The 14,344-nt window shown below is 47.3% G+C and overlaps 1 protein-coding gene across 3 annotated transcripts in view; it reads right to left on the bottom strand.

The window, feature by feature from the left end:
- The window catches only part of LOC115104159 (mitogen-activated protein kinase kinase kinase 14-like), a 32,873-nt gene extending 19,239 nt beyond the window's left edge, over positions 1-13,634 (bottom strand). For 2 of the 3 annotated variants that reach the window (XM_065006465.1, XM_065006466.1), the window contains exons 1-2: positions 13,533-13,613; positions 1,693-1,857 (exon numbers count right to left, since the gene is read on the bottom strand). In XM_065006465.1, the coding sequence (XP_064862537.1) occupies positions 1,693-1,837 (145 nt within the window). In that variant the 5' untranslated portion in view covers positions 1,838-1,857; positions 13,533-13,613. Of the gene's footprint in view, positions 1-1,692; positions 1,858-13,532 lie in introns of all 3 variants that reach the window. The other variant, XM_029625405.2, reaches the window with a different exon arrangement.
- Between the last annotated feature and the right edge of the window lie 710 nt (positions 13,635-14,344).

Here is a 14,344-nt window from a genome sequence, read left to right as displayed (position 1 = left end):
ATTATGAGCTATGTGAGCTGGGCAATTAGCTTTCAGAATGCGATTGTTGGCACTGCTCAATAACTGGTAAACGGAGAGGTGTTTTCCAATTATGTCAGTTTCCGAAGTAGACATCACGAAGAATGCACCAACATTGCTAGCACCTTTGGCTAGCGTGGCCTTGTGCATTTCTGTGGATGCATGCTGAGTTAGGGCATTCTCCCCTTCATGGCCAATTGAGAATTCCCGACGCATAAAGTACAGAAAGCTTTCGTCGAGTCACCACTGACGGGCTTAACCCACAACATTTTTGCTTCACATTGTTTGTTGTAGCTGCACAGTCTTTTTTGCATGTTTATCCATATTTCCTTGATATGCCAAACCGACCGAACAATAACAGAAATTACTTTGCAGGAATTGGCGCGTTTACACTATACTGTGATTGGATGAATATACGGAACAAGGGAGGTCCCGTATGGGACAAACCAATTTAGCCCAATATAAGGGACATCCCGGCTAATACGGGACAGTTGGCAACCCTAACTGCGACCTGGCCAAGATAAAGCAAAGCAGTGCGACAAAAACAACAACACAGAGTTACACACAAACAAACGTACAGTCAATAACACAATAGAAACATCTACAGTGGGGGGAAAAAAGTATTTAGTCAGCCACCAAAATACCAGCAACAGTGTGTGAAAACCTTGTGAAGACTTACAGAAAACGTTTGCCCTCTGTCATTGCCAACAAAGGGTATATAACAAAGTATTGAGATAAACTTTTCATTTTGTCTGTCATAGTTGAAGTGTCCCTATGATGAAAATTACAGGCCTCTCTCATCTTTTTAAGTGGGAGAACTTGCACAATTGGTGGCTGACTAAATACTTTTTTGCCCCACTGTATGTACAGTGTATGCAAATGTATAAGAGTAGGGAGGTAAGGCAATAAATATGCCATAGAGGCGAAATAATTACAATTACAATTTAGCATTAACACTGGAGTGATAGATGTGCAGATGCTGCCCCTGAACTAGACAGTTAACCCAGTGTTCCTAGGTCGTCATTGTAAATAAGAATTTGTACTTAACTGACTTGCCAAGTTAAATAAAGGTTTTAAAAAACTAGCAAGGAAAGCCGATTCTTCCTTGTTTTCACAAAATGAAAAGACAAAATGAAAAAACGTTGCTATCGCCCCCTTGTGAATGGCAATGAGCCCGGCAAGGACATCATGTTACAAAAAGGTTTTCGCTCCTCCAAAAATCCCACTCCACCCACGTGCACGCACGCACGAAGATCAATGGAGTGAAACTTGATAGATACTGTGAGCGTACCAAGTAATTAGGCGTCACTCTAAAGCGGGAAGGTGGAATAAACGAGTCAGGAAAAAGGTTTTTCTGATTGAACACGGTTCTCTATTGAGAGTATTTTGTCAACAAAAACATTCAAACATAATCAATGAAAAATCTTCCAAGGAAAAACACACATCTTCTTCTCCAGATGAAACAAGAACACAATAGGATAATCTTTAAACTACAACAAACATAAATCACGGTTTTGTCACCGTCTTAGTGGTTCTTTCAGCACAGCTTCTCTCTCTCGGTGGCCATCTTCCAGAGATAGTTTCCCCTCTCTCTTCTGGTTCCATTCTCTCTTTTATAGGGGAAGGAGAGTATCTCATTAGTACCGTCAGCTGTGCTTAATTGACTCTGGTTACCTTGTCTCCCAGGCTCTGTTGGGCAACTATCCATGAGCCCAGCCTGCCCTCTAGTGGTCCGTCCACATACCTTCCCCCAGGACCGAACCGGAGGGTCGGGCGCCAGACGCACCGTCTTGGTCGCGTCGGGACAGCGCGTCTGCATTCCCGTTCCTCGATCCGGCCCTGTGGATGACATGGAAAGAGAATGGTTGTAAAGACAAAAACCATCTGGCTATTCTGTTGTTATTGTTTCTCTTACCAGCCATCCACGTGAGGCGCATGGTCAGTAACTAATGCAAACCTCCGACCCAGTAGGTAGTACCGGAGATAATCGAGGGCCCACTTGATGGCTAAGGCCTCTTTCTCTACGGTCGCATACCTCTGTTCCCGATCGCTGAGTTTCCTACTAATGAAGAGAATCGGCTTCTCTGCTTCACCTTTACCCTGAGCTAGTACGGCCCCGAGCCCTGTATCCGAGGCGTCGACCTGCACAATGAACTCTTGTGAGAAGTCCGGAGCCTGTAGAACGGGATCAGAACACAGGCCATCTTTTAACAATTGAAAGGCCTCTTCCGTCTCGTCTTTCCACTCTACCTGGTTTGGCAGGTTTTCCTGATGAGGTTTGTGAGGGGTTGGCAATGGTTGCATATCCCGGGATAAAACGGCGATAATATCCTGTTATCCCTAAGAAGGCCCGAACGTCTCGCTTGGTCCGGGGTCGAGGCCAGTCACGAATTGCCCTGGTCTTCTCTGCCTGTGGGCGTATTTTCCCATTCCCACGGTGTACCCCAGGTATTCCGCTTCGGACAAACCCAGGCAGCATTTATTTGGATTGGCTGTCAACCCTGTGGCTTCCAAACTCACGAGCACCGCCCGTAATCGCAGGAGGTGACTATCCCAGTCCTCGCTGTGGATGACCACATCGTCTATGTACGCCGCTGCATACTCTTGATGGGGCCGTAGAATGGCATCCATGAGGCGTTGGAAGGTTGCAGCGGCACCGTGCAGTCCGAAGGGCATCCTCACATACTGGAAAAGCCCCTCTGGAGTGGCGAAGGCAGTCTTTGGGCGATCCTCCGGAGCCACCGGCACTTGCCAATATCCCTTCGTCAAATCCAGGGTAGTGATGAACTTGGCCTTTCCTAAGCGCTCCAAGAGTTCATCCACGCGGGGCATGGGATACGCATCGAATGTAGAGATGGCATTCACGCCCCTAAAGTCGTTGCAGAGTCTCATACTACCATCGGATTTGGGGACCAGGACTATGGGACTGGACCACTCACTCGTCGAGGGCTCGATCACGCCCATCCTCAACATCTCCCTCACCTCTTTCTTAGCGATGACTCTGCGAGCCTCAGGAATCCTGTAAGGGCGGATATGCACCTTCTTGCCGGGTTCAGTGTGGATATGGTGGAACAGGACATCTGTTTGTCCTGGGAATGGAGAGAATATTCGACCGAAGTTCATAATCAGCTTGTCTAGCTGTCTTGACTGCTCCGGTAGGAGAGTTTGGCCACGGCGCACCTGTGGTAGAGCCTCCTCTTTTCCTTTGCCCTCCAGGGCCATCAAAGCCACCTCCTCCTCTCGTCCATGGTATGTCTTCAGCAGGTTTATGTGATAGATTTGGACCTTCTTCCTCCTGTCAGGTTGCTTGATGAGGTAATTGACCGGTGAGACCCTTTTCATTACCTCGTAGGGCCCCCTCCATTGCGCCAGCAACGATGTTCGGCCGTGGGCACAAGCACCATCACTTTCTCTCCCACGGTGAACTCACGGGGGGGTGCAGACTTATCATAGGCCCGGCCTTGGGTCCTTTGGGCCTTCTCCATATGCTCCTTGACTATGGGCCACACTGCTGACAGGCGGTCTCTCATCAGGGTAACGTGTTCTATTGTGGATCGAAAGGGGCATGGTTGGGTCTCCCAGGTCTCCTTGGCTAAGTCGAGATTCCTCGACAGGGTCTGCCATAGAGCAATTCAAACGGAGAGAATCCAGTGGATGCCTGGGGTACTTCTCGCAGGGCAAACATTAAGTGTGGGAGAAGCATGTCCCAGTTTTTCCCATCTCGGGACACCACCCTTCTCAACATGCTTTTATCGTTTTGTTCAAGCGTTCACACAACCCGTCTGTTTGAGGGTGGAATATGCTTGTACGTATCTGTTGAACCTGATATAACCGACACAAGTCCTTCATCAACCGGGACATGAACGGGGTTCCTTGATCAGTCAAGATAGTCTTGGGGAGGCCCACACGAGAGAACATCAGGAATAACTCCTTGGCAATTCCCTTTGACGACATGTTACGCAGGGGTATGGCCTCCGGGAACTTGGTAGCGTAATCTATAACCACTAGGATGTACTCGTGTCCTCTGGCGGATTTTGGGAGGGGTCCTACGAGGTCCATAGCTATGCGTTCAAAGGGAGTCTCTATGATGGGGAGAGGAATCAAAGGGTTACGTAGGTGTGGCCGTGGGGCTGTACGTTGACATTGATCACACGTCCTACAATACCTGGCCACATCCCGGGTGACCCGGGGCCAATAGAATCTCTGCATGATTCTGTCAATAGTCTTGTCTCGTGCCAGGTGTCCTCCTAGGACGTGGGAATGGGCTAACTGTAGAACTGTATCTCTGTATGGCCTAGGCACCATTAGTAATTCCTGGTTTTCCCCCCTTCGTCGTACGACCCAGTATAAGAGACCTCGCCTGATTGCATAGTAAGGAAGAGGGGCTCACCTGATCCGTCGACGTTCCTCCCGTCGATCACCTTCACCTTCCTCATGGCCTCCCTTAAGTCTGGGTCTCTATGCTGCGAGGTGCCGAACTGTCCCTTTAATTCCTGGGGCAGGTCGACCTCGGTAGAGGGATGTGGAGGTTGTTCCACATCCCCATCAGGGGTGACCGAGGAGAATCCCTTCCAGGTTCCCTCCTCGGATGGAGCTTCAAATATATCCCTTAACGCCTGGTTGCTCCTTCCTTCCTGCGTTGTGTATAGCCCTTCACATGTGTCTTCATCGGTGGTTTCTTGGAATATCTGTCGTAAACGTTGGGTCGCTATTTCTTCCTCTGCTGCAGAGGACGAGGACGCTGCTACGTCTCCTTGTAGGACTACTACATCGGGCTTGGATTTTCTCTTCTTTCCTGTCCCCCTTCTTCCCGTGCATAACGTCATCTGCCGAAGCTCCTTATATAAGGGACAGTCTCTCCCGATCAATAATGGCACCTTCAGCTGCGGCACTTTCCCGGCCCTGACTGTACACCTTCCTTTTGGAGTGAGAATAGGCAGATTCACAGTGGGGTAATAGTGGGTGTCTCCATGGATACAGGATACGGCTACTTTGTCTGGTAGCAGTGTTGCGGAGGTCACCATCCGCTCCTCTACTAACGTAACCATACTTCCCGAGTCGAGAATAGCTACCACATCTTGTCCTTCGACTTGCACCGGAATCTCTGAGGCTGGGGCTATCTCTGCTAACCAACAGTGTTGATCCTGCCCCCTCAAAACGGGATGTGTGGGGGTAGGCAGTGATGACTCCGTGACCATGGGCTCATCCTTGCTAGGACATTGTGGGGCATAATGGTTGGGAGACTGACATTTATAACACCGACCCTGCTGTGTGGTGGCTGACTTCTCCCACCTCCGGGAGGGGCTTGGACGTTTCGGTGGCGACGGGGTGAGTCGTGGTACGGGATTGCAAGACTCCTTCCGTTCCTCCTTGTCACTTTTTAACAACTCCCCTGTAGATCGATATGTTTCCACCGCCTGGGCTATGTCGTCGGCTGACAACGGGTTGGCTTGCCCCACAACCCTTTTAAGTCACTGGGTAATTCTCTCAATGAGTCTCTATCACATGTCCTACTCCCTTTCCAGGTTCTAGCCACTGTTTCGTCAGTCGTATTAAGGCGAAGATCTGGGCACGGACGGGTTGATCAGCTGTATAGGTCCATTGATGGAACTTTACAGCCCTATCTCTGGCAGTCAGCTGGTACCGGGACAGGATCTCGGTTTTTAGTCGCCCATAGTCCGCAGCTTCGTGGGAATCCAGGTCAAAATAGGCTTCCTGAGCCACCCCGGTCAAAAGAGGGGCTAATGCGCTCGCCCATTCTGTGGGCGGCCACTCTTCCAAGGTGGCCGTCCTTTCAAGGTCATGAGGAAGGCCTCAATATCATCCTCCTTGGAGAGACGAGGTAAGATGGCGTGAGCAGCCGCTCTTGGCTTAACTCTAGGTTCTTCTAGTCGGTTCAGCTGTTGTTGCAGGAGTTCTATGGTTGTCCGCTGTGCCGTGATCAATTGTTGTAGTAGGGCGTTATCCATTGTTCTTGAATGGTTCCTCCGGGTCTACTGGAAGAATCTTGATTTACTCACTTATCCTTGTGTCACTCGTCCACCTAATGCCCGCATCCTCCACCAATGTGAGCGTACCAAGTAATTAGGCGTCACTCTAAAGCGGGAAGGTGGAATAAACGAGTCAGGAAAAAGGTTTTTCTGATTGAACACGGTTCTCTATTGAGAGTATTTTGTCAACAAAAACATTCAAACATAATCAATGAAAAATCTTCCAAGGAAAAACACACATCTTCTTCTCCAGATGAAACAAGAACACAATAGGATAATCTTTAAACTACAACAAACATAAATCACGGTTTTGTCACCGTCTTAGTGGTTCTTTCAGCACAGCTTCTCTCTCTCGGTGGCCATCTTCCAGAGATAGTTTCCCCTCTCTCTTCTGGTTCCATTCTCTCTTTTATAGGGGAAGGAGAGTATCTCATTAGTACCGTCAGCTGTGCTTAATTGACTCTGGTTACCTTGTCTCCCAGGCTCTGTTGGGCAACTATCCATGAGCCCAGCCTGCCCTCTAGTGGTCCGTCCACAATACCTAGCTACTATGTCAGCAATCCAAAGAGCATTTAACACATTTTAAACAGTTAACTTAATAGTTATATCTAGCTGCAAACATTTAGTTGTGAATTCCATACTGTAACTATGCTATGGTGTATGCTACACAACAATGAGTGAATCAAAAAGCTTCGGTCTCTTGTCTTTGTATGCTTGTGATAACAACATGTGACTGGGGACTACCGGTAAGCTTCATAATGTAAAATAACGTGAGAAGTGAAATGAAATGAAGAACCTGCACTTGCGCAGTAACTGTGTGTGCTTGTACAGACAACTGGTAGAGGGTTGATAAACCAATTTGGTTTATAAAATTCAGCAGCTTGTCCAAAAACAGCCTACTAGACAATTAAACTTCTAGCATGAAAAAAACATGTTTTGAGGGAGCGTGCAATTCTGCAGCACTGAAAATCAGAGCTGTTGCCAGATTGTTCAATGTTCATTTCTCTACCATAAGCGGTCTCCAACATCATTTTAGAGAATTTGGCAGTACGTCCAACCGGCCTCATTTATTTTATTTTTTTTATTTTTTTTCACCTTTATTTAACCAGGTAGGCTAGTTGAGAACAAGTTCTCATTTGCAACTGCGACCTGGCCAAGATAAAGCATAGCAGTGTGAACAGACAACACAGAGTTACACATGGAGTAAACAATTAACAAGTCAATAACACAGTAGAAAAAAAAAATGGGCAGTCTATATACAATGTGTGCAAAAGGCATGAGGAGGTAGGCGAATAATACAATTTTGCAGATTAACACTGGGGTGATAAATGATCAGATGGTCATGTACAGGTAGAGATATTGGTGTGCAAAAGAGCAGAAAAGTAAATAAATAAATAAAAAAAACAGTATAAAAACAGTATGGGAATGAGGTAGGTGAAAATGGGTGGGCTATTTACCAATAGACTATGTACAGCTGCAGCGATCGGTTAGCTGCTCGGATAGCTGATGTTTGAAGTTGGTGAGGGAGATAAAAGTCTCCAACTTCAGCGATTTTTGCAGTTCGTTCCAGTCACAGGCAGCAGAGTACTGGAACGAAAGGCGGCCAAATGAGGTGTTGGCTTTAGGGACGATCAGTGAGATACACCTGCTGGAGCGTGTGCTACGGATGGGTGTTGCCATCGTGACCAGTGAACTGAGATAAGGCGGAGCTTTACCTAGCATGGACTTGTAGATGACCTGGAGCCAGTGGGTCTGGCGACGAATATGTAGCGAGGGCCAGCCGACTAGAGCATACAAGTCGCAGTGGTGGGTGGTATAAGGTGCTTTGGTGACAAAACGGATGGCACTATGATAGACTGCATCCAGTTTGCTGAGTAGAGTGTTGGAAGCCATTTTGTAGATGACATCGCCGAAATCGAGGATCGGTAGGATAGTCAGTTTTACTAGGTAAGCTTGGCGGCGTGAGTGAAGGAGGCTTTGTTGCGGAATAGAAAGCCGACTCTTGATTTGATTTTCGATTGGAGATGTTTGATGTGAGTCTGGAAGGAGAGTTTGCAGTCTAGCCAGACACCTAGGTACTTATAGATGTCCACATATTCAAGGTCGGAACCATCCAGGGTGGTGATGCTAGTCGGGCATGCGGGTGCAGGCAGCGATCGGTTGAAAAGCATGCATTTGGTTTTACTCGCGTTTAAGAGCAGTTGGAGGCCACGGAAGGAGTGCTGTATGGCATTGAAGCTCGTTTGGAGGTTAGATAGCACAGTGTCCAATGACGGGCCGAAAGTATATAGAATGGTGTCGTCTGCGTAGAGGTGGATCAGGGAATCGCCCGCAGCAAGAGCAACATCATTGATATATACAGAGAAAAGAGTCGGCCCGAGAATTGAACCCTGTGGCACCCCCATAGAGACTGCCAGAGGACCGGACAGCATGCCCTCCGATTTGACACACTGAACTCTGTCTGCAAAGTAATTGGAGAACCAGGCAAGGCAGTCATCCGAGAAACCGAGGCTATTGAGTCTGCCGATAAGAATATGGTGATTGACAGAGTCGAAAGCCTTGGCGAGGTCGATGAAGACGGCTGCACAGTACTGTCTTTTATCGATGGCGGTTATGATATCGTTTAGTACCTTGAGCGTGGCTGAGGTGCACCCGTGACCGGCTCGGAAACCAGATTGCACAGCGGAGAAGGTACGGTGGGATTTGAGATGGTCAGTGACCTGTTTGTTGACTTGGCTTTCGAAGACCTTAGATAGGCAGGGCAGGATGGATATAGGTCTATAGCAGTTTGGGTCCAGGGTGTCTCCCCTTTGAAGAGGGGGATGACTGCGGCAGCTTTCCAATCCTTGGGGATCTCAGACGATATGAAAGAGAGGTTGAACAGGCTGGTAATAGGGGTTGCGACAATGGCGGCAGATAGTTTCAGAAATAGAGGGTCCAGATTGTCAAGCCCAGCTGATTTGTACGGGTCTAGGTTTTGCAGCTCTTTCAGAACATCTGCTATCTGGATTTGGGTAAAGGAGAACCTGGAGAGGCTTGGGCGAGGAGCTGCGGGGGGCGGAGCTGTTGGCCGAGGTTGGAGTAGCCAGGCGGAAGGCATGGCCAGCCGTTGAGAAGTGCTTATTGAAGCTTTCGATAATCGTGGATTTATCGGTGGAGACCGTGTTACCTAGCCTCAGTGCAGTGGGCAGCTGGGAGGAGGTGCTCTTGTTCTCCATGGACTTCACAGTGTCCCAGAACTTTTTGGAGTTGGAGCTACAGGATGCAAACTTCTGCCTGAAGAAGCTGGCCTTAGCTTTCCTGACTGACTGCGTGTATTGGTTCCTGACTTCCCTGAACAGTTGCATATCACGGGGCTATTCGATGCTATTGCAGTCCGCCACAGGATGTTTTTGTGCTGGTCGAGGGCAGTCAAGTCTGGAGTGAACCAAGGGCTGTATCTGTTCTTGGTTCTGCATTTTTGAACGGAGCATGCTTATCTAAAATGGTGAGGAAGTTACTTTTAAAGAATGACCAGGCATCCTCAACTGACGGGATGAGGTCAATGTCCTTCCAGGATACCCGGGCCAGGTCGATTAGAAAGGCCTGCTCACAGAAGTGTTTTAGGAGCGTTTGACAGTGATGAGGGGTGGTCGTTTGACTGCGGCTCCGTGGCGGATACAGGCTATGAGGCAGTGATCGCTGAGATCCTGGTTGAAGACAGCGGAGGTGTATTTGGAGGGCCAGTTGGTCAGGATGACGTCTATGAGGGTGCCCTTGTTTACAGAGTTAGGGTTGTACCTGGTGGGTTCCTTGATGATTTGAGTGAGATTGAGGGCATCTAGCTTACATTGTAGGACTGCCGGGTGTTAAGCATATCCCAGTTTAGGTCACCTAACAGAACAAACTCTGAAGCTAGATGGGGGCGATCAATTCACAAATGGTGTCCAGGGCACAGCTGGGAGCTGAGGGTGGCCGGTAGCAGGCGGCAACAGTGAGAGACTTATTTCTGGAGAGGGTAATTTTCAAAATTAGTAGTTCGAACTGTTTGGGTATGGACCTGGAAAGTATGACATTACTTTGCAGGCTATCTCTGCAGTAGACTGCAACTCCGCCCCTTTGGTAGTTCTATCTTGACGGAAGATGTTATAGTTGGGTATGGAAATCTCTGAATTTTTGGTGGCCTTCCTGAGCCAGGATTCAGACACGGCAAGGACATCAGGGTTAGCAGAGTGTGTTAAAGCAGTGAGTAAAACAAACTTAGGGAGGAGGCTTCTGATGTTGACATGCATAAAACCAAGGCTTTTTCGATCACAGAAGTCAACAAATGAGGGTACCTGGGGACATGCAGGGCCTGGGTTTACCTCCACATCACCCGCGGAACAGAGAAGGAGTAGTATGAGGGTGCGGCTAAAGGCTATCAAAACTGGTCGCCTAGAGCGTTGGGGGCAGAGGATAAGAGGAGCAGGTTTCTGGGCATGGTAGAATATATTCAGGGCATAATGCGCAGACAGGGGTATGGTGGGGTGCGGGTACAGCGGAGGTAAGCCCAGGCACTGGGTGATGATGAGACAGGTTGTATCTCTGGACATGCTGGTTGTAATGGGTGAGGTCACCGCATGTGTGGGAGGTGGGACAAAGGAGGTAACAGGGGTATGTAGAGTGGGTCTAGGGGCTCCATTGTGAACTAAAACAATTATAACTAACCTGAACAACAGTATACAAGGCATATTGACATCTGAGAGAGACATACAGCGAGGCATACAGTAATCACAGGTGTTGAATTTGGAAAGCTAGCTAAAAACAGTAGGCGAGGCTAATCCGCTAGCACAACAAACAGCAGGTAAAATGGCGTTGACTAGGCAACGGGGCCGACAGGTAAGACAAACAAGCAGAAAGGAGTACCGTGATTAATGGACAGTCCAGCGTGCGTCAGCTATGTAGCCAAGAGATCAGTGTCCAGGGGGCAGCGGTGGATGGGCAGGGGGGCTGGCGAGTGTTATCCAGGTTTTTTTTTTTTTTTTTAAACTAACAATGACTAACTAGCTTGTAGCTGGTTAGCGTCTGGAGGTTCTTGAGTGTGTCATAAAAATAAAAATAAGAGTAAAAGTAATAGCGATTCCGTATCACATTGGGTGAGGCAGGTTTCCGGAAGGTATAAACAAATTAAAAATCAAAAAGAGATAGAAAGTAAATGGGGTCAGAGAGTGATTGGGACGCGGTGGTTCAGACGGATAGCAGGCCTGTGCTAACAAGCTAACAGTTCGTAGGCCCGAGCTAGACAAGGTAGCAGTTAGCGGACCGGAGCTTGACAAGCTAGCCGTTAGCAGGCCGAATTAGCAAGCAGGGAGATAGCGAGGGCTAGAGAGTTAACCTTTGGGGGGACGTCGCGATGGGGTGAGTCTGTTTATTCCTCTTCATGCGGTGAGCTGGAGATACAGCGATTCAGACCAGTCGTGATTCAGACCAGTCGGCGGACCAGTCGTGATGGATCGGCGGGGCTCCGTGTCGGCAGTAGAGGGTCAGTAGAGGGTCTAGGCCAATTGGCAAATTAGGTATTTTTGGACCTCTTCGGCTAGTCGGGAGATGGGCTTAGCTCGAGGCTAGCTCCAGGCTAACTGGTGCTTGCTCTGGGACAGAGACGTTAGCCAGGAGTAGCCACTCGGATTGCAGCTAGCTATTTACGATGATCCGGTATAAAGGTTCAGAGCTTGCGGTAGGAATCCGGAGATGTGGTAGAGAAAAAGCAGTCTGATATGCTTTGGGTAGATGTCGCGCTGGTGTCCTAGTTAGCGTTGAAGACCGCTAGCAGTGGCTAGCTAGTAGCTAGTTAGCGGCTAGCTTCTGATGAGGGTTCCGATTCTAAAGTATAGAAAAAGCAGATCCGTACCACATTGGGTGATGCGGGTTGCAGGAGAGTATATTCAGCCTGTAGTTGGAAAGTGAGATTAAAATATGTACGAAATATATACAGAAAAAAAAAAAAAAAAAAAAAAACGAGGAAAAACTATATTTACACTATACAGGACGGGACAAGACAAAACACACGTCCGACTGCTACGCCACGTGTCCGACAGCAGACACACGTCCGACAGCAGACCACGTGTATGGCGTTGTGTGGGTGAGCAGTTTGCTGATGTCAACGTTGTGAACAGATTGGCAAATGGTGGCGGTGGGGTTATGCTATGGGCAGGCATAAGCTACGGACAATGAATACAATTGCATTTTATCTATGGCAATTTGAATGCACAGAGATACTGTGACGAGGTCCTGAGGCCCATTGTCGTGCCATTCATTCACCGCCATCACCTCATGTTTCAGCATGATAATGCACGGCCCAATGTCACAAGGATCTGTACACAATTCCTGGAAGCGGAAAATGTCCCAGTTCTTCCATGGCCTGCATACTCACCAGACATGTCACCCATTGAGCATGTGCGGGATGCTCTGAATCGATGTGTACGACAGCATGTTCCAGTTCCCGCCAATATTCAGCAACTTCGCACAGCCATTGAAGAGGAGTGGGACAACATTCCACAGCCCACAATCAGCAGCCTGATCAACTCTATGTGAAGAGATGTGTAGTGCTGCATGAGGCAAATGGTGGTCACACCAGACACTGACTGGTTTTGTGTTCCAAACCCCAACTTGTGACCAACAGATGCATATCTGTATTCCCAGTCATGTGAAATCCATAGATTAGTGCCTAAGGAATTTATTTCAATGGACTATTTCCTTATATAAACTGTAACTCAGTAAAATCATTGAAATTGTTTTAAAGTTGAAAAAAAGTAAACAATCATGACTTTCCAACCGGTTTTCGAAACATATGTTGATATGCCCCTTGTCTTTCATATCAGCGAGAAAGAATCCTTCAAATAAAAAAAGATACACTTACTGTAGAGTTTTTCACAGATCCAGAAGCTGTGCAAAGCCCCCAGTTGAAGAACTACACTTCCTCCCCAATTACACTTACACACAGGTGTTCGGAGCGCTATTTAGCACAGGTGGCTACCTATGTCTTCAATAAACAAGTATATAGACAATGTATATTGGAGATGTATTTGAACGTGTGGGAACACTAAGCCTATAAAGGTGTGTAGTAATTTAACATTTTGTTTTATCAAATTGGTTTCTCTCTGATATGGAAGATACGTTTCCAAAAAACGTTCCGCAAGCGTCGGCGGCTCTTAACAAAACAACCGGGTCAGGAGATAATATCGTCAACAGGCGGTGTACTGTACTGTAATATCTGTCAATATCTACTGTAATAGCCTATATGGCAACTTCGTGCATAACATCTACCTGGGTCATTTAAAAAAAATCTTAAATGTAACAACTAAGAAGTTCTTAATAAGTAATGAACGTTTTGTCTTTGCATTAAAACAAATGTCATTATGCTATGGTCGAGAAAATGTTGACTCGACTTCTCTTCACCTCCTTTTCCTCCGCCATTTCAAATGTACTTCAACCCATTTTTTAAGAAAGTTATTAATCTTGTGGGCATATTCAATTCTGATATCTTTATAGTTGATATTGGCTTACCTTTTGTTCAAGTATGTTGTTTTTACAATGATAAAAGGCGTCGGCTGTTTTCAGCATCTACACAGTTCGCTAAAAATGTCCAACGTTGAAAATTACGATTGCGTCACCGGAGGGGTGTGGATATGAAAATCGAAAGTACATGATCGTTTTCGAAGTTAGGATTGAATGGAGGAAGTGTGTGGTTATTGTGTACAATTACTTTCGTAAACATCAAGGCTGCGTTTAAACAGGCAGTCAATTTCAGATATTTTTTTTTCAACTCGTTTGTATTTTCTCACCAATCACATCTTTTCACATCAGAATTTTTCAGGTGCGATCTGATTGAAATATCTGAATTGGGCTGCCTGTCTAAACGCAGTCTAAATGTTTTCACAATGTCGGCAGAACTTTTCTAAACTAAATTATATCGAATTTGGAAGCTATGGATAGTGAGGATCCATAGCGACCACTAGCGGCTGCTCAGGCTAATCCAAGCGCTAGCGGAGGCTTCTCTGACAAGGCATGCTCGTTGGCACCCAAGTATGAGAGAGTGCATAAAGCGAAGGGCAAGCGGTGCGTGGGTAAAATCACTGGGGAATCCAAGTCAGGAAAAAATAGCCATTTTACAACCTATGTGCTGTGATAACTGCGTTTGCTCTATAATATCCTGTTAGTTCATATGCCATGGTCCCCCAACTGGCGGTCCAGTTTTATTTGCCCTCACCCAACCCAATTAAGATGGGTTGGGATAAGTTGGACCGCAGAGTGAAGCAAAAGCAGCCAACAAATGCTCAGCATGTATGGGAATTCTTTCAAGAATGTTGGAAATGCAT

This window comes from Oncorhynchus nerka, linkage group LG21 (assembly GCF_034236695.1).
Source record: "Oncorhynchus nerka isolate Pitt River linkage group LG21, Oner_Uvic_2.0, whole genome shotgun sequence".
Classification (NCBI taxonomy): Eukaryota; Metazoa; Chordata; class Actinopteri; order Salmoniformes; family Salmonidae; genus Oncorhynchus; species Oncorhynchus nerka.
Note: the sequence above shows the minus strand (reverse complement) of the source record. Positions and strands in the feature narration are given on the sequence as shown.